The sequence below is a fragment of the Passer montanus genome, unplaced genomic scaffold, assembly GCF_014805655.1.
Source record: "Passer montanus isolate IOZ18808 unplaced genomic scaffold, ASM1480565v1 scaffold39, whole genome shotgun sequence".
NCBI classification, from domain to species: Eukaryota; Metazoa; Chordata; class Aves; order Passeriformes; family Passeridae; genus Passer; species Passer montanus.
Window position 1 is genome coordinate 5922530 of NW_024368707.1, and position 12041 is coordinate 5934570.

General features: G+C 40.0%; 1 protein-coding gene across 1 annotated transcript; it reads right to left on the minus strand.

Moving 5' to 3' along the window:
* Positions 1-903: 903 nt before the first annotated feature.
* On the minus strand, positions 904-10988 carry METTL16 (methyltransferase like 16). The gene is made up of 9 exons (XM_039718051.1): positions 10749-10988; positions 10415-10614; positions 7973-8113; positions 6851-6966; positions 5936-6078; positions 4609-4678; positions 3671-3760; positions 2589-2762; positions 904-2497 (listed from the first exon to the last, which is right to left on the minus strand). The coding sequence occupies exons 1-9, from the start codon at positions 10874-10876 to the stop codon at positions 1880-1882; spliced, it is 1680 nt and encodes a 559-aa protein (XP_039573985.1). The 5' UTR covers positions 10877-10988; the 3' UTR covers positions 904-1879.
* Positions 10989-12041: the final 1053 nt, after the last annotated feature.

The window sequence follows — 12041 nt, forward strand, 5'->3', positions numbered from 1 at the left end:
TGACACCAAAATAGCTTTTCAGATTCTAAAAGACTAGGACTGGTTTTACCTCTCGTCAGCAACTTGGACATGAGAAGCAGTTCTTCGAAAATTCTGCAGTACCCAAAGAATGCCTGTCTTTGTCCATCAGCCACAGAAAGTGTGAAAAGTGCATATTATATGGCTCTACGCAGATATTTACTATACACATTAAGTTGTATTGAGTAGTGCTGTATTAACATTTTAATACTATGGTAAATGTAGTTTCATAGCAAAAAGGTAGCTTTTGTAGTTAAGATAGGAACTATGTATGTGGAATGTTTTCTTTTAGAAAGGAATGAGGGGCCCTCGCCGGATGGCAGCTCAGGACACCCAAATATTTCAGAAAAAGGGAATTTATTGCTCCCTTATCAGCAGAAAACTAACTTCTTCCCACCTCGCTCAGACAGGAAGACGGCATGAGGATTAAGAGGAAGAAGTTGACAGTGACCAGACAGAATCCTGTGTTTGAACGGAATTTATGCATCATGTATGAGACACATGAATATGCAACAGGCGACTGTTTTTAAGGGTTAATTCTCTGTTAACGGGCTTGTGTTGCCCTGAAAAAGGTACCCGGACATCCGTATCTCTTTGTTTTTATTGTCTCATATTGTCCTAACCTCAAATGTTCAAATTTTATTATTTTAATTATATTACTATTTTTATAACCATTTTCTTACTATTAAACTTTTAAAATTAAAAAAAAAAAAAAACAACAAGTGATTGGTGTTTTTCACAGAAAGTATTAAGAAGCATTATATCAAAAAATAAGGTTTTTCTAAGTTGCTTTTCATTTCAACTGAAGAAAGCATACTGATCTTTCCAAAAATAAAGACAGCAAAGGGTAAACATTGAAAGCAGGAGTATGAACACACACAGTAATTTCCTTCTGGACACCATTGCTTTATTTTGGGTAACGCACACACACACACCCACACCCCACTCAGAAAAGCTCTTCAGGTTCTGTATCTTCAGAGAAATGGATGACAGCTTAGGAGGCTGACTTCACATGAAGCAGAACTGGTGGTCATCATCTCAAACACATACACGCAGAAATTTCCAGCCCTTGAAGAAGAGCATCTCATTCCTGTCATTAAATCTTAAAATTAAATGGAAGCAAAATTGTTTAAGAATTTCAGACAATTATATCTGACTAAGTGTAAAGGATGGAAGAGTCAATGTATTTTAATCGTCTTTAAATCAAGCAGCTCAAAAAGCTTCTTTCGTTGCTCAAGTTTACAAAACCAGATGCTAACAATAGGCTCTTCTGTGTTTCAAAGCCCAAGCACCTGATAAATACAACACACATTTTCTCCCTAAAGCAATTATTTTAATGAATTGCCACTAGGAGAATGTATCTATGCTGCTACTCTGTTGACCAAAAGTTAGATACATTAAAGGGAGGAGAGGCATACAGAAATCTTCTGCTAAAGGCTCTCACTGCAGGAAACAATTCCCACTGCAGACTAACCATTTCCTGTATTAGTACTGAAAAAATATTGAAGAAAATAACTCAGTAAAGATTTCTACTTAGTAACAATATGTATTTCTAATGTGCCAGAAAAAGACCAGAATAAGCACTGCTGATATTTTAAATGTTCACAGCATAAACATGTTTCACTTCCACATGTAGTTTTACAACTGCAGTATGAAATCTATTACTTCCTCATCACTTCATGTCCTCCTTACATTTTTGAAAAAGCTATTTAAAATATTGAAGGAGACATCTATCTTCATTCTACTCTTTTTTTTTTTTTTAAGGGGGAAAAGACAGGTTTTTCTATCTGAAATTTTAATTCATTAAAAATAGTTTACAAAATTTGAGGGCAGACCTACTTTACCAAAGTAGGAAAAAGAGCTAACTAGCAACCAGTCGAAGAATTTGGTTCCGTAAGTATGTGCACAGCTGGTTCATCAAGTCTCTGTTCTGTCCCTCAACCCAGTGCATTTCTACTACTACATCATTTCCTTCTTTCTTCACGTTCATTAAACACTTGAAGAGAAAACCCCCACTGGTTTCTTTAGGGCCTGGCTCTTTTTCCACTGTCAGATTGCTAGCTTCCTCTGAAGGGCGAGGTTCCTCCTTCACATCATCAGAACCTTTCCCAAGTGATGTTTCTCCCTGCTTTGCTTCCATCTCCTCTTCCTTCACAGGATCATTGTGTTCTTCTTTGGCAGCAGATTCCTCTGCTTGCTCATCACCTGCTGTCACCTGGACATCCTCATCAGGTGCCATAAAGCCCATTTCAGAGTCTTCAGCCTTGGGGTTTTCACAGTCTGAGTTGTTGCTCACGCTCTTCTGGCTGTTCTTTTCCTCCTCCATTGCTTGCAGAATATCGTCAGAAGCTCGAGGAAGTTCTCGTAATTGCCTTACTCTCTCTCGTTTCTTTCTCCTCAAATGAATCCAGGAGTTTTCAATGGCAGTCACAAAGAGGCTAATTTCATCTTTTCCACATGGAACACGTTTATGCTGAACCTATTGCAGAAAAGAGAATTTCATACGATCTTCTCACAGTTATGCTTTCAATTTAGGATGTTGTTTTAACATCTAATACTTCATACTGTACCTTCAGATCAGTGAGAATCTTCTCTACCCAGGCTCTAACCACAGCAATAGCTTCTACAGCATCCCAGCCCATGGCTGCAGCTTTGACAGATAACTCTTTGACTGTAGAAGCCAAGACCATGAATGTAATTGGTTTTCGTGGTTTTTCTAACTTTCTTCTTTTAGAGGGAGGTGACTAGAAGAAGAAAGAAAGAAAATAATTACAAGGCTATGCAGTATTAGTGGGGTGACTTTTGCACTCAGAAGACTGTGATTCCTTAAGACACGAGGATTAAGAGTGTAACATAAGGCACTGAGCAGTCATTCATATGGCCCGTGCTCCACTTCACCCCCAGGAGTTTCAGGCTCAAACCAGCTAACAGGATCATGCACTTTATGCTAGCCTGATGGACAGAGGGAGTTTATCTTCAGGTATTAGGCAAAAAGCTTCATTGGTTCCTTTAAACTATGAGCTCTCCATGAGGTGAGAAAGTGTGGCTGCTCTTGGGAATAGAGGCCAATTGCCAATATCCACGTTTTGATCCAACTGCACTGAAGGTTTACTTGCATCTTCCTTAAGATTGGTTATTGTCTATTCCTGTATTCAAATATACAAACATCCAGATCCAAAAAAGCAACTGGCTCACATTTAAGGTGAACAAGCTCCACTTACATTCATGTAGGCAAGTCTGAGTTAGACGTGGTCATACCTATTTGGTAACAGAATCCACATGTTAAATTAAAACTGAGTTCTCAGAGGGAAGTTTAAATTCAAATCCAGCCCCAAACTTAGCATATTTTTATTACTACTAAACTGTTATTTGAGGTATGTTACAAATGATTCTTATTTTCACTGAAACCCACAGGAAGTTCCTACAACAGCTTCCTTTTTCCACCCTCAACAAGGGTCATTCATGAATCACATGTCACAACTGCTAACAGACTGGCAGCCATCTAAGAAATTCCACTGTCCATACAGCCCAGCACATCCAATATTCCAGTCTGAAGAAGAACAGTTTGTATCACAGTATTTATAGCTCATTAGCCCCTTCCTCAAGCAAGAGGCACTGAGAATCACAAGCAAACCAGAATTAAGCTACTTACAGGTACTTGCACATCATCATAGAAACTCCAGGCCAGTGCCCATCTCATGGTGCGTCCCTGGCAGAATTCAGTGTGAGTGACTTTAGGGACCTATGCAAAGAAGCAATACATTATTTCAGATTAATAAACAACACTGTTTTACTGCACACATTTCCAAACAAAGCATATTTTTTCATTATACAAATGGAGATTCTTTCTGATGTGGCTCAGAGGTGTCAGGGCCCTCTCTAATTTCTCTCTTTTTACTAAGACTGAGGGGCAGCAGCTCAAGGATAGAGAAGGAAAATCAGATATTTTGTATCTAGCTCAGCATATGCTTTTGGTAATTAATCTTCCTGGGAATTTATTTTATCATGCATTCTCTTTCCTTCCACTGTATACAAGGACAGATCTCACTATTACTTTCTTTGTATGGGAATTAGTGAAGAGTATGCTTCATCCAAAAAGCCATCCAAAAGTCGTTTACACAGCCCTCTTTAATAAGAATAGTAGCACAAGGTTCCATTTTACTTGAATACAAACAAAACAATGCTGCCACTTAAATCATATTACTATTTCTTTTATCAACCAAATTGCTAGATTTCATGTTAGCTAAGAGGAAAAAAAGCTAGATATTTTTTGGTTTTTGTTTTTTGGGGTTTTTTTACTACAGCCTTGTTAAAGCTATTTATTTTGAAGTAGAAACTTTGAATCTTCTAGAATGAAGACATGCTCCAACATGTGCTAAAGACAAAAGTTTGGAGATAATATTTGCTACTTATCTGTCAGTTTTGAATCTGCAATAGTTAAACCCCAGCTGCTTCCCTAACAAGGAACTGTGGTTACTTTTTGTAATAAAAACTCCCTGAAACAATTTAATAATTACCCACATACATTGAAGCATACCACATTCTGTATAGAACACAGGCAGGATACATAGAGACTCTATGCATGCTCACCCCCTGGATTCGAAGTTCTTCTTTCAGTGGTGCTAAACTGCATTTCTTCCCCAACATGCAACTGTACCATCTGCAAAGCACACATTATGAGATTAAAAACCAAAACAACAACAACAAAAGAATCACACTTAAACAGAGTGACCAGGACATAGGACAACAAAATTCAGAACAGAAGGTCCAAAGACAGACTGGACAGGAAAATCTTTTTGAGCTTTTAAGAAATACATTAGGAGTCTTTTAGAAACAACACATGAACTATGAGGAAACTTGTTTCAAAGAGTGACTTCAGTTATAGGGAAGATGTTACAAGAAGTTTCAACTTCTCCACTTTCTTTGGAGAATGAATCAGAACAAAAAGGAATAACCAACTACTGGCAAGTAATGATGCTCAAAAGCAGACATACTGACTATCACTTGTACTCACTTATCCAGGTTTCCATCACATAACCCATATTTAATGAGGAAAAAAAATCAGGAAAAAAAGGGGAAAAAAGTTATTTTCCCACTTCTAGTGGAGCTTATCCTTCCACCCAGCTCCACATCTTAAGAATCTCCCAAACATGACTTTAGATGAAACTATGTTCTTCATCTAAATTATTATTCAAGCTTTACAACCTCATCTTCCACATTTTTTGATGACTGGATCCAAAAACCTTATTCATAAATATAACGTATTCAAGTACAAAACTTAAGATTTCCCAGTTATCAAAGGAGCTTATTCATGAATATAACATATTCAAGTACAAAACTTAAGATTTCCCAGTTATCAAAGGACAGTTTTGTCCAACACTGGGGGAGTGGAAGCCTGATGATACAGTCAGAAAACTGAAGACATGCCATCTGTTTCAAAATAAGGTCAAAAGAAGGCTCCCAATGGTATTTTACTGCAGCTTATGTTCACCCAAGACAGCATTCAGTACAACAGTGTCCTTTAGCAGGCAAAGCTGCAAGTTACCTAAATTCAGCCAGGAAAAGACAGAGATTTTTAGGTAATCAACAGATAACTGAGCAATATCATAAACCTCTTCCATCCCAAAAATCCTCAAGAATGAACCCTGATCTGTCTCTTATCAGGTACATGTGCTGATTTTGCTGAAAGCTACCAATGTCACTTGTACTGGCTTTTTTTGTCTTCTGCCTTTAAATACCTCCAGCAATAACTTCTAATTGCTGCTCAAGAACAATTGGATGTGTAAGTATCATCAAACAAACTGAGCAGATATCACCGGATCATAGATACTAAAAATAACATTGTTGCATGACTTCTGCCAAAGATGAAGATAAAAGATGTTAGTTTGGGGTTTTTTGACTGGAACAAAACACTTACCGTAACCTCTTTTTAAGTTGGAGACTATCATGAATAATTCTTTTGACAAATTCTAGTTCTCCTCCCTCAGCCATGATTTCTGTGATCCCTCCTGTATTTACAGAACTGGGAGGAGGACGCCGTGGATTTCGAGAATTAACTCCCTGGATTAAAAAACAAAAACATTTGACATGAACATTTAATAAAATGTTATGCTGCTTTGTACACTGCTTCCTATCTTAATCTTTAGGGGGCAGCAAGCACCACCATCTCTACTAATCCTCCCACCATCAGAACTAAGGATAACAAAGATCCATTCAAAATAAACATCCCTGAGTGAATTCCCCACAATCTCAGACCTAGGTAAGCTACTTGTCACATCAGGATTCTGCTAATATGAAATATGTGGTCCCAATACATGTAAGACATGCTAAGTGTATCTATGCAATTACAGTCTGTAGTGCTTAATTAAATCTTAAACCTTCTTCTCTACTGTCCTGCATTATTCATTTCTGACTATATTCAGTGGTTATTGCAAAACCTGTATGATACCATCTACATGCCTAAGGAAATTAAAAATACAGTTAAGCAAAATTCCAGGAACTAATTCCTCTGTACTAAAGAGGTGCCTGTTATGCAGCAGGCACCCGATTTCAGATTCTGGCTGTCTACTTTCCAAATTCATCTTCTAAGACGGTAAGAATTTGTGAAAGAATGTCACAGCTCATTCTCCACTTTAGGAGGGATAACAGTTAAGTTTTCAGAACTTCTTTAGGGGTTAGGTGATGAGGAGGGAGAAGACTTAAATATCATTCATGATGACTTGGGATTTTCCACTCAACCTTGCCCAAGCCAAGAGGTTAAACTGGAGGTTAAATTGCTGCTACCTTTTCAGTGACTACTGAAGTACATACAACATGCAGTTTGTTACCTTACCTTAGCTTCCAACTGGTTGGCAAAAAAGGGGGGGTTGCACATGCAGAAATCATAAATGATCTCAGATTCTTCTTTCAGTGCATCCATTAGAAGAGTCTTCTGTGGTACCTTAACCACTATTAGAAAAAGTGAGTTTGGTCAGTAAGGAGCTTCATATTTTATTTAACACATTGTATACATTATACATTGCATAAAACCTGTACTTTCTAACCAATGCTTTCTGCAAAAGAGATGTAACAAGTATCACCATGCTAATAAAGACTTCAGGTAAAGGATCAGCATACAAACAGCCTGTATGTTTACACACAGAAGCAGAACCACATGAATCTGTTTAAAACAACAAGGATTGCCTGAGTTATCCCAAGTTCTCCAATACAGCCACAAATGTGCTTTAAGCCCTTACAACTACAGGCACTAAAGCTCCACATGAGGCCTGTTCCTTTGCCAGCTGCTTTTCCAGTGTATTGAAACCACACCACTAAAAATCAGTAGCAGCAATGACAGAAAACTCTTGTTCTCCATATCAAGTTCTGGATCTTCTAGACTGACATGCACAACAGATTAAGACATGTTGTTCAAATGGATGCTTCCAAAAGTTTTTATTCAGAGCTCAAAGACGGACCTGATTTTTACTACACTGAGTTCCTTCCGAAAATTTTCCAACCTCATTCCCAGACCAAGTCTGGCATACTGCCTCTGCTATCACAGGTAGTGTCAGGACTTCATTCAAGAATGAGGATGAGGAACTCTCTGTACAAGATACACCTTTGAGGCACTGTCATGCAATTATCCAAGGGGAGCATTCCAGGTCCCCTAGCAGCAGAAACAGCCCAAACGCTAAGAAATACTTCAGTAACAGACAAGGAATACAGAGAGTAAAGCCCCCCAGGGTGAAGTTTAACTTTCAGATTTTCATAAGGAAGAGTATTTCTCTACCCACATATCCCAGGCTAGACAAGGCAGCTTTCTGGCTTGAGCATATGCTGACTTCAGTAAATATTCTGCTCCAGTAAAAGTAATTGAGCATGCATTTGGAAGGAACACACATTCTGACATGCCACTGAACATGGCAAAAATATGCCACAACCTTCATATGCTACTAAATACCTTATTACACTGTACCTTTTATAAGATCAGACAAGTTATTCTGTTCCACATTCTTCTTGGCATAATTGAAGCACATGTCATCCACTTCTGTGGCAAGGAAATACCAGCCATTCAAAGTTGCTCCAAGTAATGGGTATATACAGGATGCCCCTGTCCCTGCAGGAGGGAAAATCCATGAAAAAGGCAAAGTAAGTACTGGTGCTATACACTATGTACTTATTACACCAAAAAGAACTAACTTCAAGAAAATGCTGATTATTGATCACCTACAACTCAGTTCTTTAAAGAACTTAGTTTTTTGTAATTTGAAAAATAGCATTGTCAAATATGCACTTTTAATAAAAGAAAAAATTTAATAATCTGTTATAAATTTTCTAGTAAACTATCAGCTTTGGTTTAAGCTATTTTTCTTCTATATTACAATGGTTAATTTATATAAAGAAAGACAAATACATTCTTGGCTTTACTAAAACAAAACCTACCACAAATAAATTTCTCTTCTGCACTTTTCTATTATCTATCACAAATAATTTACTTTGATGAATACAATAACCACAAAAAAAATCTGTTTCACCAGACTGCCTTTTTCTAATGTCTAAAACAATCAAAGAAACCTAAGTGTCAATTAAGATATTCAAAAACAGAGACAGATAAAAACTTGGTAAAAAAAGAGAGAGATGCTAGCAAAAATAATTACGGCATACCTAGATGATCAAATTATCAATGACAACCAAATTTAGGATTAAAGAAATGGATACAATAAAAGGGAAAGATATCCCACCACCACAAAACTAGAGTTTAGACATGTATTTAGAATCTGTTACACTGACTTATTGAACCATCAATAACTTCATCTGTCAGCAGGCAAAAAGCTTCACTTTGCCTAGCACTTCTGTCAAGTCCCTCTTGGATGACTTCCTGCTTTTCCAAAGCTGAAACATCAAAGCTCATGCAAACTCAAACTGAAGATTTTGCACTATGTGGAGGACTTAGGGATCTGTCTCTTCTACCCAGACACCTACTGTGATGAAGTTCATAGAAATCATTTTCAAAAATGAAAACTGGTATCAAATGCACAGAAGCTAAGAAATTTCAGAGTTACTAGAAGAAAGCTGCTGTGGACACACATGTGATGATGCAAACCCAGTATCCAGCACAGCTCCAGCTAAAAATACAAGTCAGTAAATTTCTGGAGAACAAAAAATCCCGTTACAAAAAGTCATGCTAGCAGATGCCAAGAAACACAAAATCTGACACAGTAACAAAGATTACTGAACCTCAGCTCTGAGGAATTCAGCAACTTTAAAGTTTTAATGTCGAGCACTAAAACAGGTTACAAAAGAAATTCCAACTTCTCTAAATTTCATTCTAAGTTTTCTTCAGCATAAAACAGTGTTTGAAATCAAGCCTCTGAAACTGCAATGGAAGATTCTATTGACAAAATGAAAGATGTGAACTAAATTCAAATGTACTATCACTAGTGCCTTTTAAATAATTCATACAGAATAGCCAAAGATTGGGAATCCAAATGCCAATATTATTATTTGTGTGGAAGCTCTTATGGAGCGTGCCTTTCTTTTATTTCCAATTAAAAACAAATTATGGCCATCAGTGCACACCTAATAAATTCACACCTCTGCTGTTTACACTTATCTGCTGCCTAATCTAGATATCATCCTGATATTACCCAGCAATCCAGACTGAAGTGGACAGTATTATCTATCTGTTGATGCTTGGTCCAACTTAAAAGACATTTTATTCTCAACAATAAACAAGAAATCTTTGACCATCTACAAGCAAAACACAGCTTAGCTAGCATTTCCCCTGGTTTCTAATTTGGCCTCTTTTACAATTCAGCTCACATTTTGGGTGTCTGCACCAGAGAGTTTGTGAGTTTTATTTTAATTTATTTAAACTGTGTTTAAATAAATTAAAATAAAAATTGAAATTTAAAAAGGACAGATCATTCATTTATATCAAATACACCTACAACAACAGGAAAAAATGTTATTAAGTGGAAGACCAAAAAAGAATGCTATGCAACTCACAAACTCTCTGGTGCAGACACCCAAAAGCAAAATTAAAAAATTATGAAGAAAACACAATTCGCTAGTTAGAACACTGAGAAGAAACACTTTTTAGATCCTTTAGAATGACGTTTTTGCCTGCACAGAAGCACAGCTTTTGTATACCACACAAAGCTGCACTCAAGTGAGTTCAAGGCCCTGAAAAGCCACATAATTGCGTGCCGTGGCTGTTCTGTGTTCGTGCAGAGAAACGCTGCCCACCCAGAAGGGCCATGAAACACCTGTGGAGCTCAGGCTGCCTCCCACCACAGCGAGCACACAGCAGATCTCTGTGTTCCTCAAGAGAAGAGGATCACAGTTTTTCCTGTGCAACAAATTCTACCTGCTACTGTCGCTGACGGTAAACAAGGACTTAAACACTGAACTTTACCTATATCAATGCCTCGTCTCAGGGTTTGCTTGTCAGCATCGCGGTGGCCGATGAGATCCTCCACCCAGTGGATGTAGTTCAGCCTCAAAGGGACGGTGGGGATGAGCCTCTCCACGGGGATGTCGATGGTCAGCCCGAAATCCTCCTTCAGGAGGGTGCACGTCAGAGCCCTCACGGCCTCGGGATCCTTGAAGTTCAGGCTGAAAGGCACACGCGGAGCTCTCAGGGGTGCCCGGGGGCGGGCACACACCGGGGCACACACCGGGACACACACCGGGGCACACCGGGGGGACACACCGGGGCACCCACCCGCCCCATCCCGCCCCGGTCGTACCTCACCCTGCCCGCCAGGGTGGTCTGCACGTGCTGCTGGAACTCGGGGTACTTGCCAGCCAGGTAGGCGAAGTCGGGGGGCTTGTCCTTGTAGCGGTTGCGGGCGTGCATGGACTTGTTGAGGGCCATGTCGGGCCGGGAAGTGCCGGGATACGCCGGGATACGCCGGGAAGCGGCGGGAGCGCGGCGCGGGATGACGGCCGCACCCCCGCGCGCCGGCCGGGCCCGCTCCCGGCGCGCACCGCGGCCCCGCGGGCCGTACCAAGGCGCGGCGGATCGCGGGGGCGGCAGCCGGAGTAGAGTCCGCCGCTGCTGAGGCGGTTCCATGGAATCCTGGAATGTCATGGGTTAGAGGGAATTTAACCATTATCTAGTCCCAACCCCGCTGCCAAGGGCAGGGATACCTCCCAGTGGGTTGCTCAAAGCCGCATCCAGCCTGGCCTTGGACGTGGCCATGGTTACAGCCGCCCTGGGCAGCCTGCGCCTCACCGCCCTCACGGCGAAGGATTCCTCCCTCATACCCAGCCTAAATTTCCTCTTTCAGTTTGCTTCTTGCCTTATCACAACAGTGACGAAGAGTCCCTCTCCAGCTTCCCAGTAGCCCCCTTGGGATACTGGAAGCTTGCTGGGAGGTCTCCACAGAAGCTTCTCCAGGATGAACAGGCCCGATTTCCTCAGCCTGTCTTCTTATGGGAGGTGTCCCAGTTCCCTCATCAACACCATGGCCTCCTCTGGGCTTGCTCCAACTGTTCCATGTCCTCCTCATGCTGCGGGACCAGAGCTGGACCCCTTGCAGTTAAAATGTAAATGTTCTGTATACAGGCATCATCGCTTTAGCGATAGATACTCAATGAGTAATGAAGACAAAAAAATGAAATTACATAAACAGTTGTGTTTCTCTGGGGGCTGCTCTGTCCGTGCAGCAGCATGAGGAGCCTCCACTCCCATCTTCACATACATACATCTTCAGCATTCTCTGAAACACTTCATAGCCATGGATTTCTGCAAAATTCCTGCATGAAGCTAGGCCGAAAGAATGCTTGGTATTCGGGATAGTTTAGCAAGCTAGAATGTTCATAGTAACGAGGATCAGTTTTTAGAGTTTCTAAGATAGCTATATAGATAAGATTCATACATACATGTTCGTACAAGCTCGGGCTAAGCTCTAATGAAGCAATATCAATAAGGCTGTTATAGTGATTAGTACAGCTGAAATAGTATAAATATGTGCACTTTGGACAAAACAACAGAACTAGATTTGGGTTGGTAAAACCCCTAGTTCCTGCACACCTCA

What these genes read in the sequence shown, in the direction of transcription:
- METTL16 (XM_039718051.1), bottom strand. Translation starts at nt 10,876, where the DNA reads ATGGCCCTCAACAAGTCCATGCACGCCCGCAACCGCTACAAGGACAAG. An exon ending in CCAACCAGTTGGAAGCTAAG is followed by an intron (nt 6,079 to 6,850) that starts GTAAGGTAACAA and finishes TTTTTAATCCAG; the next exon opens with GGAGTTAATTCTCGAAATCC. An exon ending in AGATTCTCACTGATCTGAAG is followed by an intron (nt 2,498 to 2,588) that starts GTACAGTATGAA and finishes TTTCTGCAATAG; the next exon opens with GTTCAGCATAAACGTGTTCC.